Source organism: Perca fluviatilis, chromosome 17 (assembly GCF_010015445.1).
Source record: "Perca fluviatilis chromosome 17, GENO_Pfluv_1.0, whole genome shotgun sequence".
NCBI lineage: Eukaryota > Metazoa > Chordata > Actinopteri > Perciformes > Percidae > Perca > Perca fluviatilis.
This window is the reverse complement of record NC_053128.1, coordinates 4,208,641-4,228,624: the sequence shown is the minus strand read 5'-3', so window position 1 is coordinate 4,228,624 and position 19,984 is coordinate 4,208,641. Positions and strand designations below refer to the sequence as shown.

At 40.7% G+C, this 19,984-nt stretch overlaps 1 protein-coding gene across 2 annotated transcripts; it reads right to left on the bottom strand.

Annotated features, from left to right (window-relative positions):
• Window positions 1-1,708: 1,708 nt before the first annotated feature.
• LOC120544947 (excitatory amino acid transporter 1-like) lies at window positions 1,709-19,227 on the bottom strand. Of its 2 annotated transcripts, XM_039778847.1 has the most exons (10): window positions 19,017-19,227; window positions 16,399-16,541; window positions 16,127-16,264; window positions 12,480-12,684; window positions 12,343-12,385; window positions 10,268-10,548; window positions 9,950-10,183; window positions 4,214-4,408; window positions 3,982-4,116; window positions 2,362-2,572 (listed from the first exon to the last, which is right to left on the bottom strand). In XM_039778847.1, exons 2-10 carry the CDS (start codon window positions 16,535-16,537, stop codon window positions 2,362-2,364), a joined length of 1,581 nt encoding a protein of 526 aa, XP_039634781.1. In that variant the 5' UTR covers window positions 16,538-16,541; window positions 19,017-19,227. The 2 variants fall into 2 exon arrangements, with proteins under 2 accessions (XP_039634782.1, XP_039634781.1); XM_039778848.1 differs by lacking the exon at window positions 19,017-19,227 and having other exon boundaries at window positions 1,709-2,572; window positions 16,399-16,537.
• Window positions 19,228-19,984: the final 757 nt, after the last annotated feature.

Sequence of the window (19,984 nt, the reverse complement as noted above, 5' to 3'; positions counted from 1 at the left end):
AAAGCTACCTATAATAGCTAAAGAGGCTAAACATTTTCATAGAGGTTGTTGATGATTTTCTGGACATTTTATATTACATGCAGTCATTTCATTCATTGTTACTGTAATATGTAGATTATTATCCACTTAAATAATGGCCTATGTACATGTTTACTGTAGTTTCTCTTAATACTGTTGGTGGCACCCAGCTTTAAGCCCCACTGAAGGAACCTAAACAAAAGCAAATTTTTTTGACTCATACTTTTCTAAAAACAGCTTTTAATAGCCAATTTAGATTTGTGCTGTGTGTGGGTAGAGGTTCGAGTCCAAGTCAAGACCGAGTCCAAATGAGAGACAGTCGAGACAGAAAAAAGGAATATGACGCAGCCAGGCGACCAATGTCAATGCCCGTTCTACATGGATTTTGAATTAAACCAAAATCCGTTTTCTGACCAACTGGGCATCATCAATGCTTCTGTTTTGAAGGAGGAAGTTACTAGAAAAAAATCATATAGTGCTGGACTCGGTCGAGACCAACTTAGTCTCGCATTGCCAGACCTTCCTCCACAGCGTTGCGGAGGAAGGTCTGGCTAGTCCACACAACATTCCGGGATGGGAGAAAAACTTGCCCTGGTTTATTGGTATTTCTTTAAACCAATCACAAATGTCTTGGGCAGTGCTATGCGACGGACACAATGACAATGCTTCTGCAAAACAGCCTCGGGAAGAGGCTGTTTTGTGTACATTCAAAGGTTGTTTTAGTTGTACAACAGAAAACTCAGATTGGACAGATAGTCTAGCTAGCTGTCTGGATTTACCCTGCAGAGATCTGAGGAGCAGTTAATCATAGTCCTCAGAAATCCAGTAGAGTTTAAAATGCCAACACAAAGTGTGGGCGGAATTTCCGGCGGCACCTGAACAATCCCAGAAATGGAACGTCATCGTTACAGACTAAGACCACCTAGACTACTTGGCGAGACCAATGGCCAAGTCTGAGACAAGTCTGTGTGCAAATACCAAGGGGTCCAAGACATGTCTGAGACAATTGAGTCGAGTCCGAGACCAGACTCGAGTAATACAGCACTGAATTACAGCAATCATAGAGGTTAGATTGCGTTGGATGTCTGAAATGAACGTCAAATTTCCTCCAGTGGAATTTTTTTGTAGCTAGATTGCCACACAGAGCTAGTCACTGTTTACTCCAACAGGAGGAAATGTGTTAGGGACTATTTCAACTGCGGATTAATCTACATTTGGGTTGTCTACTGAGTTTTTGTGACAGCAGGACGGTGCATTTGATATACAGACAACACACAATACAATGCCGGTTTGGAACATTTCATGACTAGTTGTTAATTGAGGGGAAGACAGGATTATTAGTGGATGTCTTTCCCAACACAGAGTTATGATCTGCTGAGAGAACAGGATCCCTTTCAGTGTGTGCACTGTATACTCATCCTTATATGATACTATTTTCAGATTCAGATTAGTTTATCGTCATTCATGCTATGTTAAAAACATAAAGGAATGAAATTTGTTATCCAGATTCTGCAGCGTAGACAAGATAAAGAATGTGATTAATTCAAAATCAGACTTAGACAAAAAAGCTACATACTGTGTGAGCAAAGTTTAGGGAATAGGGTTTGTTAATTTAATCCACTGAAATGATCCTTGACCTTTTATATAAAAGAAACACAGGCGGGAAATGGTATTTTTTCTGTTTATTTCACTAAAGGTATAATAAACAAAAACTAAAACTGTTTTATTACCCAACATTTTAACTTGCTCTCATACGGCTTTTATTCATCAAAGAGCAATGTCGGTAAAAAAATGAATTCAGCAAGTAACAGTCAAAATGTGAATGTGCAGTTGCAATCATACGTGTGTGAGAAAGAATCTGTACCACTGAAAACATAAAAATAATCAAATGCTTGTAATAACCTGTAATAACCACAATATCAACCAGCTAATGTTGGGACAATATAGATACTTTTTAATTTTTAGTTGAGTTATGTCCTGGTAACAAAATGGTAAGAGTCCAAATATGTAATTTCTTCACATAATATCTTCAAAAGCAATTGTTCTGTGGTTTATTTCAAAAGACCGCTTTCAATGTTTAAATCCTTCATCCAGCACGTATCTAAACCTACATTCACCTCAACCTCTACATGAGGGTATTACGAAGTTAAAATATTAATTAAAGTAGTAAACATACAAAATAGAAACTACCAGTTCTATTGGAAACAAATAACAGATGCATATATATAGGATGTCATCGTTGCAGTTTTGGATGAAAGACACGTCATGACAATTGCGTCCCTACTCTGAAAACAGAACCAACTGTAAGTGTTTGTGTGCGTCAACACATGTTGTGGGTTAAAACTACATGTTTGATTCACTGTGAGCACGTTTGTCATTTTCAAAATCACTATCCTGGGAGATGAGCTTGTAGGGTTTCTTCCTCTCCCTCTCCTCCAGCACTGAGTTCCCCATCTCCACGTCTTTGCTGCGGAGCTCATGACGAGAAAGGAACTCCACAATTCCGGCTCCGATCGAATCCCCCAAAACATTGGTTGTGGTACGCAGACGGTCCCTACACCACATCACAAACAAAGAGAATAAAAGGGGAAACATGTTGAGTACACTCCAGACATATTTGAGGGCAGCATTATTAATTTTTTTTTTTCAATTTAGTTGTATGCAACTCAAATGAGGTAAAATACTCACAAAACTAAACAATTTTATGACTGTGAAAAAAAACGCTCTAGGTTGTTTGCATTTGTCAAGCAATCACAATCGTCTTGGGCGGCGCTAAGCTCCGACCCAATATCTCCGAAAATGTTGGTCGTGCAGTAAGGCAGGCCTGCTTGGTTCTTTCGGGGAATGATTGTTAAGATTTACAAAGAATATGTTTACAGCATTTAATATCTAAGTGGGGGACCGATTGTTGGGGATTGCTATGGACAAAGTACACATGGCGATACACTGTTAAGAGCAAATTATGTTTAACCGTGTATCCAGCTAATTTGAAAAGCTCAAGTTAATGTGTTGTGTGAACAGTTAACATTATTTAATATTGCATGTGTGCGTTTTCTTTTGCAGGGTGCAAATATTCCACCAAAACAAGTTCCTTACCGAGACCATTTTGCAGACCGAGCACCGCTGCGTCCGGAGCTTAGCCCCGCCCAAGACGATTGTGATTGGTTTCAAGAAATGCAGACAACCTAGAGAATTTTTTTTCTCCTATACTGGAATGTATCTGTGGTGGATCCAGACCTTACTTCCACAGGGCTGTGGAGATAAAGCTGGAAATGCAAGACTTGAAAACTAGCCTGACTTGATCATCTATCTCAAGGGAAGTTTCTATAGGAACTTAGGCCTGACTTATTTAAACCACCATTATAATCATTATTTTCTGAAAATAAGACTGATTCACTGGAGTAAGCCTGGTTATAAAACACACCATAGCTTTAGAACATACAGGCTTTTATTCACTAACTTAAGTGCTATACTTTTTTCTGTTCAGCGTGACAAGCACCTTCCTCCACATGGGAAGGCTTTGACAGACTTCATATTTGGTCCATCCTAGTTAAAGGAGAGAAGGGTTTTTTTTTCTTATTACCCCAGTTAGCTGAGTAATTTCTGGGAAGGGTATTCATAATTGAAATGATTAATTTGGGAAACCTAATTATGTTTCTATGTTAAAACTCATTGCAGAAAATATTCAATACAAAAGGGAAGATGTAGAACAAGACTCCAGGGAGAGAGGAGAAGTGTGTCACTAGGTGGTAGTAGATACAGATCTGCTTTTGACCTTTAAGATGACAGAGATGATTTATGTAGGTATGTAAGTTAAAGTTACTGCACTTCACAAAGCAATGTGTCACACACACACACACACACACACACACACACACACACACACACACACACACACACACACACACACACTTGTGTTTGGATGAATGTTATAATTCACATATAATCGAGAAAGCTACTCACAGGAACCAATCAACTGCAATAATTAAAGTGATGTCATCAGTAGGAAGTCCAACAGAGGTCAGTACAATCACCATGGTGACCAGGCCTGCCTGAGGGATGCCAGCAGCTCCAATACTGGCTGCAGTTGCTGTAATACTTGGTTGAAGAGAAGCAGATTATGCTGTTACTGCTATTTTTAAATCATTGATAACAGCATAAGCATGAGCTATTATTATCCTCTTTTGTTCCTTACCTGATGGTGATGATCTGACCAAAGTTCATCTCCATATTGTTGACTTGGGCAATGAAGATGGCTGCCAGTGCCTCATACAGAGCTGTTCCGTCCATGTTGATGGTGGCACCCACAGGCAGCACGAAACGTGTGATTCTCTTATCAATTTTGTTGTTCTCCTCCAGACATTTAAAGGTGACAGGCAGGGTGGCTGAGCTGAGAGATGAAAGAATGGAAACAGGTTAAAAAAAACAGTTAAAGGTCCCATGGCATGACAATTTCACTTTATGAGGTTTTTTAACATTAATATGAGTTCCCACAGCCTGCCTATGGTCCCCCAGTGGATAGAAATGGTGATAGGTGTAAACCGAGCCCTGGGTATCCTGCTCTGTCTTTGAGAAAATGAAAGCTCAGATGGGCCGATCTGGAATCTTCTCCTTATGAGGTCATAAGGAGCAAGGTTACCTCCCCTTTCTCTGCTTTGCCCGCCCAGAGAATTTGGCCCACCCATTAGAAAGAGAGAGACATCATGGCCAAGTGGCAGTTGGTCAAGGCCACACCCCCACCCTCCACCTTGCCTCCCTCTCTCCTCCTCAATAGCTACAGACAGAAATGGCACATCCTAAGGAAAGCTCATTGTGGGACTGGCTCTAGTGGCTGTAATTCTGCACCAAGGCTGAATTTTGGGAAAGAGACTTCAGATACAGTATTAGGGGACCACTAAGGCCTATATAAAAGAGACTTCAGATACAGTATTAGGGGACCACTAAGGTCTATATAAAAGAGACTTCAGATACAGTATTAGGGGACCAGTAAGGTCTATATAAAAGCATCCAAAAAGCACCATGTCATGGGACCTTTAAAAGGATCAGTCTTACAGTACATTTTGGGAAATGTGTTTCAGAGGTGGAAATAATGAATCACTTTGCTTGTAGCGTTTAATTTAGTTCCATTCAAAGATTGGTTGTTAGTGACTTTTTACCTGCTAAAAGCTAAGCGATCTCATTTAGTCTTGCATTGCCAGCTCTATCTCCACAGCCCTGTGGAGTAAGGTCTGGCTCCACCACAGATACATTCTGGTATAGGAGAAACAAACGCTCTGGGCTGTCTGCATTTCTTTAAAACAACCACAATCGTCTTGGGCAGTGCTAAGCTGCGGCTGCAGCGACGTTGGCTCTGCAAAATTGTCTCGGGAAGGAACTTGTTTTGGCGGAACATTTGCACCCCACAAAAGAAAATGCCACATACAATATTGTGCTGATATTGCTGCATGAACAGAAAAATGAATTAGTTTGGTTTTATGTGTAATTTCAAAAAATTCTCAGACCTAAACAACACAATAGGTCTATTGTCAATGACTCCCAAAACAACATATATGACCGTTCTATTTACAGCTTCACGGCGGCCATGTGACTGTAACATGTGACCACGGTGGAAATTGTTTATCATGTGACCATTCTATTTGACAAAACAGGCACCGTTATGAAAACACGTATGTCACGGCCTGTCCGTGACTCAGGCTGCTGTTTTTCCTTTTTTGGTCGTGTGTGTGTGGAGTGAGTGAGTGGGCGTGGTTTTTCCTCAGGGCACCTGGCTCTCCAGCGCAGCTGCAGGCGATTTACTAATCAAGCTCCAGCACTAGTACTCCTGTGATCCAGGCAGCCAGGGCCAGTTCGTTTCATGTGGTAACTACTTTTCGAGCCTGCCGTGCCCACCTCCACTCCTCCACTCCATTTGGATCACCATCCTCCTACGTTAATTAACAAGATGTCTGTTCAACTGAACTTACATTAAAGAACTGTTGTTAACTTCCAACCATCTAGTCTGTGTTCGCTCTTGGGTCCACACCTCACCCTAACAACGTAGTTAACTTTGTGAAATGAAACTTGTTAAAGTTACTATATGTAACTTTTTAGTATTTCTGTGTAATTTTTCATGGATGATCATATGACCTGTAACAGCAAATGAGCCTAACAGTGAAAAGAACATATTCACATTCATATATATTTTATACAGTTTTTATTAATGTCTCCGCCCTGGTCTGATTTTTCCCGCAAAGTCACAAATTGATTTACGGCAGGCAGACAGTAACACATTCTGACTGAAGAGTCACAGATTCCGGTGTAACACCGGAAAAGCCTGTGTTAGCGTGTACAACCAGGTAAAAGGTAGCAGGAGATTTCTTTATATAGGCCTAATTGTACTTTAATTTTATTTTAGATGTTATCTGTTACTGGGGAAGGGCTATCACAGGAAAATTAAACGAAGAACAACTAAAAACGTCCTGCTATGTCCTGCTACACCCTGTAATGCCCTGCAGTGGCTTGCTACACCATGAACTACTACAACTACTATTTCTAGTCATAGTTCCATTATCTTTATTGTGACTATTATTGCCACTGTTCATCACACCCCCAAACGGCACCGTCAGACACCACCTACCAAGAGCCTGGGTCTGTCTCCTGGGTTTCTCCCTAAAAGGGAGTTTTTCCTCACCACTGTCGCACTGAATGCTTGCTCTTGGGGAAATTAATTGTTGGGTCTTTGTAAATTATAGAGTGTGGTCTACTCTATCTGTAAAGTGTCTTGAGAAAACTTTTGTTATGATCTGATACTATAAATAAAATTGAATTGAAAATTAAAAACTGAAAGGGAAAGTGACAGACGACGGTCGGGGTTTCAACAGATGGAGACAATTACAGGATCGTAAATGATTCAAAACCCACCCCGAATTGGCCCTCAGGTAAACAGTATGTAATATGTCTATTTCATTCATAAAATAACTTTAGAATGCGCAATGTGGTTGTAGTCAGTAGCTCACATTAAATTACATCCCCCTTCCATTTAGCGCCCTTTTTATTCCTTTTTTACTCTGTGTTTGTGTTGGCCTTTTATTTTGTTTCCCCTTATGTCCCCCTGTAGTTGTGTAAAGCGTCCTTGGGTTTTATGAAATGGGCTTTATTGATCTAATTTACCCGGTTTAGCTCACAATACATCCAGGCTAAGTTATCGTATGCAACACTTGAAGTGCAACGATGCATCTGTAACGTATTCTCTGAATGATTTTCTGTCAGAGCAAAACATTCATAGCAACTATATGACCTCCCCGTAACGCTAACTCAGTAATAGCACGGTAAAGAAAAGACCTTTACGACAGCAGGTGTGGTAAAAACATTTCCACTTTTGTCCTAAGCGGCCACTAGAATCAAAACAAACTGAAAGCTACAAATAGCCACTTTAAGTTCAGGCAACCAAAATACATAGGGTAAGCAAAACATTAGGGATTGGAATAAATGAGTCACATAAAACTACTTAAATGAGGACACAACATGACGTCGCAGACTTCATTGGGTAACAGACCATGGTCCGTAAAACTCGCTTAAAGGTCCCATGGCTTTGAGAAAATGAAAGCTCAGATGAGCCGTTCTGGAATCTTCCTTGTTATGAGGTCATAAGGAGCAAGGTTACCTCCCCTTTCTCTGCTTTGCTCGCCCAGAGAATTTGGCCCACCCATGGGAGAGAGACAGCATGGCTTTCAAACGAGAAAAGTGGCAGTTGGTCAAGGCCACACCCCCACCCTCCACCTTGCCCCGCCCTCTCTCCTCCTCAATAGCTAGAGACACAAAAATGGCACATCCTAAGGAAAGCTCATTGTGGGACTGGCTCTAGTGGCTGTAATTCTGCACCAAGGCTGAATTTCTGGGAGAGAAACTTCAGATACAGTATTAGGGGACCACTAAGGCCTATATAAAAGAGACTTCAGATACAGTATTAGGGGACCACTAAGGTCTATATAAAAGAGACTTCAGATACAGTATTAGGGGACCACTAAGGTCTATATAAAAGAGACTTCAGATACAGTATTAGGGGACCACTAAGGTCTATATAAAAGCATCCAAAGAGCATCATGTCATGGGACCTTTAATATCAAACAATGACAGTTGACTTATGGTTTCACATGGGACACCAACCCCAGTCTTCTGAATCAAAGTGCTGTGTTTGTTTGACCTATCTACCCCAACCTGCCTCCTCCTTACATGAGGCTCTCTTAGGCTACATTTCCATTACTACGTTTTGGTTTTTAAGCGGAGTTTTGAGCCAAAAGTGATCTCCATGCACACAAGTGTTTTTAGCTCCACTAGAAGAACTAATCTCCAGTTAAACTAAAACACTCAAACTCTCATCAACATTCTCGTATACTGGGCATGCGCGTGCCGGTGTAAATAGGAGGCAGCAGGTATACTCTGCCTCCCCCTAGGAGCTTAGTCTCAGAGAACGAGCCCTCATGACAGATAAGACCCAATCAGGCGGAGAAACGTTGGCGTCAGTGTCGGTAATGTAGCAAAAGATATTCGTTTTCAAACCAAAACATAGCATTGTAAATGTAGCCTTATACTTTGTCACCTCACTTCTTTGTTTGCTGCTCTTTCGATAATTATTACAGCCACGAGAGGTAGCTGCCTAACAAGAACAATATTTATGGGTCGTTATGAGCTGCTTGCACAATCAACCTATACGGCTGTTTTATGGGTGAGGACGGTCTGGTAATTTAGTTAATTGTTGTGACAGCAAAGATAACTTTATTCTACAACAATATGATTTTTCAATAAGCAGTCATTATGGCATTAATGCCAGCTAGGCAAAATAAAGTTCTGTCTATTAATACTATCCAAAAGGTCTTCCCTTTACACTGTTGACTCTCTTTACAGCCATCTAAAAGGCAGCAGGTATCTGTTCCATCTGCAGTCTCTAACTGGAGAGATGTTGCGCACTGTCAAGTCACAATTACGCAGATCGGCTAGTTACATTTAGTGCAAAAAGCACCAGAACATTAGCCTGGTCCTACCAGACTCTGGTCCATTTCATTTGTCCAGAGAGTCTGGCCTCTCTCCATTGACAAGTGTTAACTTCCTTGAAGGCGGGTACTCTGTTGAAGTTTAAAACTATTGGATCTGCCATAACCAATCTCTAACGTTTGGTCGTGACGTATGTCATGCACATATGCAACAAGAGGGGAGACCGACAAGGCCTATATTTAGCATTAGCATCGCTAGCGTTAGTCCTAGCCAACTCCTTCACCACTAACAGAGCAAGCTGGAAAATCTAACTTTTCCCGAAACCCGTGGGGAGGAGGGCCACCAGCCTACCAGAACAAATTAAATAACCACAGAATCTCTGAAATCTATGCATAACTACTGGCCCGATTTTCAAAATTAAATTTTTTGGTGGAATGGTGTAGCATGGGCCAAGAAAATACCCTTTACATATTGGAACAGATCCAAATCCTTATTGTGAAAATTATTTTTCACTTTCATCAACATTGCAAGAAAAGGCATTGTGCTGCATTAACATTGTTAGATAGGGCATGCCTTGGCAGAGGTCTGCGCTGTGCCCTTCTAGTTGAAACTACTAAATTCAGAAGCTTGCCACTACTGAGAGTGGTGTGATGTTAAAATCGAGCAAATAGGAACAAAGTTCAAACCATGTTCACGTTCACACCTTGTACGTCGCCCTCATAATTATGATGTCCAAAAATTGTGGGGGCCCTGTTTGACAACTAGATTGACAACTTGAAACATACTCGCACTTTTAGCAAACAGAACGGATTTGCAATAGCTGTTTTCACTTGCTTACAGTCTTCAATCAGCCTAAATGTGTGTTTGGCCACAAACAAGCATAGTTCCCGAAATGCTAGACTGTTTTACGGAATAATTGTGATTTATTTGTTGAAGTGTGGTAGAGTTGGAAACGACTCACCTGGAGGAGGTCCCCAGGGCTGTTATCAGAGCTTGCAGGATCCCAGCAATGAAGACAAAGGGGTTTTGTCGCGTGATGGCAAAATAAAGGGTGGGAAGAATAATAACTCCATGGATCAGTAAGCCAATGATTACTGTGATGGTATACATGCCCAATTGGCCGCCCATCTCTGTCAGATCATCCATCTCCACAATTTTTCCTGCAATCAGGAACAGAATACCAATAGGAGCATACCTGCAAGGAGGAGAGGAGCAACGAGTTATTGGAGATAAGTATGACGGGAACAGGAAACACCTTTCACTGAAATTAAAGTCTTACCACATGATGATGGCAACCAGACGCATGATGGCTTCGTTAAGGCCGTCGAAGAAATCCCTCAAGAGCTGGCCCTGCTCCTTCATGTTGCCAATTATTAGACCAAAGCACATGGAGAAGACCACCAGCCCGAGGGCATTGACCCCGTTCACCTGACCTGGCACTGGGATCACTTCCTCCCGGGTGATCTCCATGACCTCCAGGGTGCCATTGGTCGAGTTGAAGAGGGAGTCATTCACTGTCACAGTCACATGGACTACTCGCTTTCCATATTTGGTTTTGAACTGGAGAAAGAAAGAATTAAAGGATTGATTTTATACTAGTGGACCTTGACAGAGCTGAAACAGACCACTGGCCCAATGTCAATCAACAATAAAATGTAGCTGCACTGATCAATATCCTAATGTTACCAACTGGATCAAATGACTATGTGGCGACTATGGGGTGGCTGTGGCTAAGTGGTAGAGAGGTCGCCTGCCAATCGGAAGGTTGGTGGTTCGATCCCTGGCCCTGCAGTTCCATGCCAAAGTGTCCTTGGGCAAGACACTGAACCTGTTGCTGCGCCATCGGAGTGTGTGAATGTTTATCTGATGATGCACCTTGTACGGCAGCCCCCCCCCCAGTGTGAATGGTGAATTCCTGTACTATGTTAAAGCTAGATGTCACTTGTTGTGGCAGTTAAGAGCTAAGAGCCAGTTATAGGAGTGAGTGGAGGCCGTCACAAGAACACAAACTTGACTCTAAATAAAAGCTAATGTTGTGTCTGCTATATGTATAAATAGGCAGTTGATTGCTAACATCGTAGCCATTTAAAAACTTTATAAGGTGATAATATGTCAATGTTTTTTCTGTTGGCCCCAAAAGCACATCAAACCAAGAAGAACCATAGTGTTTATTATGCAGAGAAATTGGTGTAGCCAACTGTTACACCCCTATTATCAGCCTGTTTCTCTTATGTACAGACATACAAAATGTGCATCCAGAGTGAAATCAAGCCAACACGTTGTGACTTGCTAGCTATCTAACTGAGAATAGACTGAGACTATCAAGACTGTAATTGGTAAGGAAATCTGCATTGTATAAAGGGGGGGATTGGTCAAGCGTCTACACCTCAGCATCTGAATGTGTAACAGGGGATGAGAGACAGCAAAAAAGGTAAGGGGAGGGAGACAAAGACAGAGTTTTAGAACACATTGGCTTTGGGTTCAAGTTGGGTTCAGGTTGAAAAATGTTTTGAGCTGTCAGGCCTTAGTTGAGCTGGGGCCTCCATGAATATGGTAGGGTCAGTCTCTGGCCAAAATGTCAGGCCCATTAAAGTATTCTATCCCTGGCCTCTACACAATCCGATCTGTTATTTTGTGGGCTAAATGAACACTGCAGGGGCTAAGGCAGTGGTTCCCAACCTTTTTGATCCAAGGTACCCCCACAGCCCTCTTAGATAACTCATGTACACCTTCATAAATTCCCAATGTATGTTCCAAATGTATAAAACTACTCATTATATTGTTAATTATTTCATACTTGTTAAACTGAAAAATGTAGGTAGTTTCAGCAATCAAACTACTACTACCACTACTACTACTACTACTACTACTACTACTAAAGTAAAGCTGAATGTTTCAACCATATATTCATTACTTTTAGCTAACAATTTCAACTGTTATAAAGTGTTTTCAGCGAATCATTTGAACTGTTTAGTCATCTCTTTTAGCTTTTTATTTCTACCATTTATCCATTACTTTAAGCTAACTATTTCAACTGTTTAGTCATTACTTTGAGGTATCTGTTTAAACATATGTGCTTGTTTGCTAACTAGTTTTCCCACTCTTTTACATAACTGCAACATGTACTGTTCAGGTGTTACAGCTGGTATATTATAATTCATAATTGTTTTTTAAATTAGTTTAGCTACTCCACAATCTTTCCATGTACCCCCTGGCAACAGCAGAAGTACCCCCTGAGTTACAAGTACCACTGGTTGGGAATTACTGGGCTAGGGGCTGCTTGTCAAAAGATTACCTATATAAGATTTCATGGATAAAAAGTACTGCAAATTTACTATTCATTAAAAAGCTTACCTGTTGTGTGCAGGCTTGGACCAAGTTTGGTGGAAACATATTTCTGAAATGAGAAATTACACACATTTAGAGATTATGTTGGCCAGTTCCAGTCAAACTTTGTGAACAGGCTATTATTATTGCTCTATGCAGGCTACCTGATCAGATCTAAGAAGGCATCAGCAGGACTGATTTGTTCAATTTTCTGCTGCTTTCCAAACTCTACTTTTGATCCTTTTCCAGGGTGGATGATGAGGACGATTAAGATACCAATGAAGACTGCGATAAAGGTTGTGGTCATGTAGTAAATCACGGCTCTCATGCCCATCTTTCCTGAGGCTTTGCTGTCCAAAGCTGCCATTCCTAAAAAACAGAAGGTGGAAATGCATATAATATTAAGACATAAAAAAATTCTTACCGAGAATAGCTAAGTGGTGTAGCCAGACCACTCCAGCGCTGACACAGCGCTGTTGAATTAGGTCTGGCAATCGAGACATATTCCCCCAGCTGATCACATAAGATAGCTATTCACAGAGCTAAAAACTAAAAACAAATTCCTTTCTATTGATGACCTAGGTCTCTTGAGCTTGCCTGTTTACACACTCCATTAAGATCAGAGGACAGAAGATTACTACGATTCCCAAGGTGCATTTCAGTAGAAACAGCTGATCAATAAACCCAACAACTCTGTATGTGCATCTTACTGTGAGCTGAACCCAAATATCAAGTTTTGTAGTAACCCATAAAACTATGTTAGTTTCGGCAACTATGGTGCAGTGTTGATTCCCTCCCGAACGATAAAATGTTATTTACAGCTCTGAATCCTATATTTATAGCAACTAAGCTGAGACTTATGGGTACTGTAATATTTAGAGTGGTCGCCCATACCAAACTGATGAAAAAACAAACAGATAGTCCAAACCAGAAAATTCATGAGAATTTTTTTAAATAAAACATTCAAATGGAAATTTAAACCTACTTAAGGTAACAATAGCTCCTTGAACACAACTCCTGCTATTTTTCCTAGCTGTAGCTTCTGTTCAACTAGCTTCCTTACCAAAGGATAATGCTATTTCTCAGCCACTGACCATGTTCAGATTTAATTAGCAAGTATAACAAGTGCATTTAAAAGCTCATTTAAACATTTGACCTAAATAGCCCCAGTTATGTTTCAGCTTTTCAGAAAGATCAATGAAAGAAACTCTGTACAGAAAGACAAAGTGACTAGTGGAAAAGAAGCTGACCCGGACGTGAAGAGAGACTTCAGCTCTCTCTACCATGCAGTCAGTGTCAGCCAGACATTGTTGAGATAAGATATTAATGAAATGTAAATTTTACCAGAGATAGTTAAAGGGAGCATTTAAAGTCTGGACTGATGACTAAATGGCTGACTGAATGAAGACTGTATGAGGTCAATGTTGGGCCGGCGGTGAGCTTATGTCGCTCTAGGTCATGCAGTGTGTCCCGAACGGTCGCACCGTTGGCAAAAGTCATCCCTTATCGACTTTTTTTTAAGCATGTTGAATCTGCGTTTAACATGTTGTTGGGGAGAGGAATCACTCTGATTGGCTGTTCAGCTTAAGCGAATCAGTGCTGATATAAGCCCTATTCGCACGGGATAAGTATTACCTGGTGACCTCCAGTCATTTGGAATAATCGCGGAGGTTGTCTGTGATCTTAATCCCGTGCGAATCGGTCATGTCTGTAATTTGTAAAGTAATAATTCCCCCGCAAATGACCTACCATATTTCGCCGAAAACTGAGGTCCTGTGATAATATTAGTCCCGTGCGAATCGGCATCTCTGTGATTTGGGGTCTAACTGGCTGCGTTGTCAATTATAAATGAAAAGTTTTGACATCATATCCGGGGGATAATGTCTGTAAATTTGAGTAAAATACAGACTTCAGTTATCCCGTGTGAATGTGCCAGACGAAATACAGACGTGTGGGGGTAATTTATAAACTACAAGAGGTCCCCAGGTAATACTTATCCCGTGCGAATAGGGCTATAGTTGCACACACAGAAGGTTCGTCTCATTGTTATCTTTATTTCATCTGATCATCATCTATTTTTGCGCATTATGTGCAAAAGTGGGAAAACCAATACAACATAAACATGTCTTTTAAAAAGATCTACAAACATTACGTGTCCTATCCCGTGAAACTTGATTTAAAGGTCCCATGGCATGAAAATTTCACTTTATGAGGTTTTTTAACATTAATATGCGTTCCCCCAGCCTGCCTATGGTCCCCAATTGGCTTGAAATGGTGATAGGTGTAAACTGAGCCCTGGGTATCCTGCTCTGGCTTTGAGAAAATGAAAGCTCAGATGGGCCGATCTGGAATCTTGCTTGTTATGAGGTCATAACGAGCAAGGTTACCTCGCCTTTCTCTGCTTTGCCCGCCCAGAGAATTTGGCCAACCCATGAGAGAGAGACATCATGGCTTTCAAATGAGCAAAGTGGCAGTTGGTCAAGGCCACACCCCCACCCTCCACCTTGCACCCCCTCTCTACTCCTCAATAGCTACAGACAAAGAAATGGCACGTTTTGAGGAAAGCTCATTGTAGGACTGGCTCTAGTGGCTGTAATTCTGCACCAAGGCTGAATTTCGGGAAAGACACTTCAGATACAGTATTAGGGGACCACTAAGGCCTATATAAAAGAGACTTCAGATACAGTATTAGGGGACCACTAAGGTCTATATAAAAGCATCCAAAGAGCACCATGTCATGGGAGTCATGCCTTTATCGCTGCTGGTTCTTTCATGTCCTTTTGGTGTTTCTTGACCTTAAGTCTCAGCACTGCCTTGATAAATTTGTTTGCTGCAAATCATGAGAATAGACCCGGTGCAGTTAGAGTCCACAAGGATAAAGCACCTTCTGTAATTGGTTAGAACCAAGTCTCTGTAACTGAATCAGTGGGAATCTCTTCATCACCAAGCTGGGGGTGAGGTTGGCCTCCTCTTTACTCGGTTGTAAACCTGAATGACCTCCTCATGAACCACCTCTACTGAGCTCTCATTCTTTCCCAGCACCAGGCAAGCCCTATTTTCTTCACATGTTATTGCACCTATCTGAGACCCTGTTGATCTTTTCACATTTTGACATATATTAATTACCATAGCTCAAGTTTGGGCCTCTCATGTGTAACTACTCTATTCGAGTCACAGAGATAAGCATCAGAGTTTCCTAAAAATAAATACAAAGCTATAATTATTTTCAGAATCCTCAAAGACTCTTGTAACCCTCTGGATGAAAAAAAATCTGTCTGGTGTCATGATAAAATTATTTTTTAAACCGTTTTCCAAGTTGCAGTTCCTTTTCCAGAAATGACTTATCTCCTTACTCAATTTGTACAACAAGTATTATTATTTCTGCTGGTAAATGTTGAAGTTACTTTCTGATATTTTATATGTTTATAAAATATAATGCATTAATATTTTGCTTGTGTTTTACAAAAAGAGCAAGGACACATGTAGTTCCCAGCTAGCTGGATAAGAAAATACAGTCACAACTGTACAGATGGTATTAATCCAAGTAGCCTTTATGTTACTTGGTAGCCTAACAAACAGATCAAATCTCAAATCTGAAGTTTTGTCAGACCCATTTTTTGCTAAGGGTTAGGTTTTTTTTTGCTTTGTGCAGTGCAGTGCCTGATGGAGACATGACGCTGAAGTGACAACTGACCAATCACATGAACATAAAGTACTACTGATGAGAAACTGAATCAAAACTCTGAGAATACAGAACCAAGTGAATGTTAAGTCCTATATCCAACGTATGACATACAGTAATGTGTTGTACCTGTTATTAGACTGGAGACCAGTAAGGGGAGAACAAGCATCTGAAGCATTCTCATTAACAGCTCTCCAGGGAAAGAGAAGTACTTCACTTCTCGATAGGTCATCTTATACGGGCGGAGCGCAAATCCCAGACCAATACCTGTAGGGAGAATGACAGCGTGGGCCTGTGCATTAAATATATGTGTCTCCAAGTCAAAGTCTTGTCAATGCAATGGAGATACAGGCTGAATGAAGTCTGGGACATTTCCATTTAGCTTGCAGAGGCATACACACCTACAATAACTGCCCCAACTGTAAAGAGCACAAAGGCATTCTTCTTGAGGAAAGCCTGGACATCCTCTTTGGAGATCTCCTCCACTTTCCTCTTTGCCTTCATTGTACGTATGTGAATGCTTTCCCGGAATCGCTGCATCCTTCTGTAGTAAACCAAAACATGTCCATTAGTGCAATATAATATGTGTGTAGACTTACCAGCAGGCTGGTCAATTCACGTCAAGAAGAGAGTGTATCAAGGTTCTTTTAGTTTTAAAGGATGGGTTTGGATATTTTCAAGTTTGCCTTAACACAATTCTCACATGTCCGTATGTACATGGGCTGCGTTCAAATTGTGGACCGTTTTTTAAACCCAATTCTTGCCTCTGGAAAAGTGTGGCAGAGCTCTTTGCTTGACAGAATTGGTCAAAACCATTAAAACAACATAAAGGAAAGCCTAGAACTGATATTGTGACCAAATGCAAAGCTTGGTTCGCACTTCCTACTGTACTCCCAGTTGCATTGACAGTCAGGTTTTGCAGAGTTTGGAAAAAGTATATCCATAATCTGATGGACTAATCTTTTTCTGTCTGTCATTCACTCTCTTTTGGAATTAATGACTTCTAGTTTCCAATAATTCAAAAATGCGTTGTGCCCGTGGCGGAATGTGACCTATTTGCAAAATTATTTTTCATGAATCGCTTTATTCCTACAAATTTTGGACAGCTGGAGTGTTTTTTTTTCAGTCTGTGTTTATCAGACCCCGTTGGACATTGCAGATAATAATACAGACGTTATTTTTGGTTGCTAACAACATGCTCTGACTCTGTGTGAGGGACATGAGGACTGTCTAGTTAGCCCCTGCTCTAGGGTGACCATGAGAATGGGTAAAATTCGGGACAGGGGAGTTGGGTATGGGCGTGGTCACGTGGCCAGGGTGGGTGTGGCCGAGTTCTGTGTTGTCGGTAACGCACCATAACCCCTTTCCTGCCTTTTCCATCGGCCACCTGGTTTCCATTTACCTAGTCTGGATCAACAAAAGTACATTTCCAGCAAAAAATGTATGTAACTGAGAAGTTTTGGTACTGATTAGCGGGGACTACTATGGACGAAGTAACGTTACACACAGCGATACACTTTTAAGAGAAAATGTGTTTATGTACATTTATGATTGTATCCAGCTAATTTAAATACCTCAGGGTCCTGTATTATGTGAGCAGTTAACCTAATTTAATATTTTATATGGGATTTTCTTTTGCGGGGTGCAAATGTTCCACCAAAACAAGTTTCTTCCCGAGACTATTTTGCGGAGGCACAGTCGCTGTGTCCAGAACTCAACACCGCCCAAAACGACTGTGATTGGTTTAAAGAAATGCAAACAACCCAAAGCGTTTTTTCTCCTATCCTGGAATATGATTTGTTGCCTTACCCCTTTGGATGTGTTGCCTGTTCTTGCTTGCCTGCCTTATGATTTTGCGTATAATAAGCGTATTTACTTCCATTTTGTCATTGAACCTCTGAACTGTATCAGTCTGCCTAGCTGACCTGCTGGCCCGCTTACACCAGACATGACACTGTGTGTGGGGAGTGTGTTTGTGTATGAGTGTGTATGACACCTCAGCCTCGGCTTAAGTTCAGAACAGGTCATGAACTCAAGCTGTTTTTTCTGAGCAGATACATTTAATCGATTTCCTTTACATGATCAAAAATGGACAATGATGAGGCATGCAGCTTTCCACATGACGTAATTCACAGATAGAGTAGAAGAGTTTTTGTGTGTGTGGAGCCCATTTTACTATCCCATCACCGTAGCTCAGCAGGAAACAGAATGTTGTACTAAAATGACTGTAACTTTGGAGGATACCTACTTTCTTTTCTAACTGAGACTGCTGAAGCCTTGTATTAACTTCAGCACAACTTAAGAAAGTGTTTTTGCTCAGAATACGTTGTGTAGATATTGTCCCCCAATCTCTAACATCAAAGTCTCATTGAAAAGGGATCTTCACGGCCAGTATGAACAGGAAAAAATAACTTTTATACGTACATATGGGCATGTGAGGACTCTTTTAACAATCACTTCAAAAAATCTGAACCCAACTTTAAATGCGTGTGCAACAGCCTTTTATATGAAACCAACATTGATCAAATAAAGTTATTGTTTGGCATTGAATCTCAGGTTAGAACATTATTGACATTTAAAAAAGACAATATGAAGATGACATTATAAATTCACTGGAGGTCTAAAGCAGTCTTTTATTAATGTATAACAGTAGTAATCACTCTGCTATAAATGTTCCAATTAACAGGTCAATTTAGCCTCACTTACCTTCAGTGGTTTCCAGTTATGATAGTTTTGGCTTGCCCAGATTTTGAAATATTTGCTTTGGAGAATGTCATTTTTCCTTTGGAAATTTTTCCAATGAAATTCTGTTCACCAAAACTCAAAATCTATATGTCTTTGATCCTTTGATATCCATGTTTTCACCTTTACTTTTGAGACTCCTATTTCTTTCTCCTCTCAATTAAAAGAGTCAATTACAAATGTTATCAAAATGAGCTGAACTAAATGTAAACTTTGTCATAACTAGTACCCCATACATTTTAAAGCAGAACAGAAAAAGAGCTTATTTTTCACCTACCTCCTCAGACCAATTATTTGTTATTCAGTTCTCGGTTCAGAGCTCTTCGGTGTTGTAGTTGAACCTGGCAGGCCTGCGAAGCAGCAGAGGAGCAGGGCACTAAAGCTTCTGAGAATCAGGAGAACAGAGTGACTGGAAGATGGAGCTCTAACATGAAGCACTCAGAGTGTGTGGGAAAGAGGGCTCTCGTGGAGCTATTGTAATTGGAAAACAAGGGAGGGGAGACATCCAGAAGAGAGACAGAGAGAGGGAGGGAGGGAGACTAAGAGCACAAATAAGAAAATGGTCCTCCCATAATAACACTGTTAGCCCTGTGACACAGTTTCAGGTAAATCCCAGATGTATGAACAACTTTGTTGAGGGTTGTTATTAAAATCATCATAGCATTGTTATGGAATGATTCATCTAGCTAGATGTCCTTCTGACCTCTTCTCTCATCCTCACTTTACTTTCTCTTATCCCATCCTCCTTCCTGTCCATTGTGTTTTGACACACAAAACTCTCTTTTTTTGCTTTAATGGAGTCTGTACATTATACATACACATAAGGAATGGTTTCTGGTATCAAACAATAACCAGGTTTAATTGATACACATCATCTCACTCGGGACGTGTTATAGTTCGAGGTTATTCCGCAGAGTAAATGACACACCACAATTAGCTGAAAAAAGTAGAGCTTGTGCAGTAATAAGTGACCTCACTGTATGGAAACATATTCCCTGGTGAAGTTGAATATAATTAGTGACGAATACCCCTAAAATCAGGTCACATAGCCTTTTACAAACACTATTCCCTACTCACTTTCACACTAATAAATGAAACATTTCTGTAAATATGTATTAGTGATCCAAACAATCCCAGAAATACTTGTGTCAGTCCTTAACAAAATCTGTGAATTTTAGTTTATTTTTAGAACCGTGAGTTCAGCTTTCAGTCTGCCTATTTATACCTCAAAATGGATTGAAGATA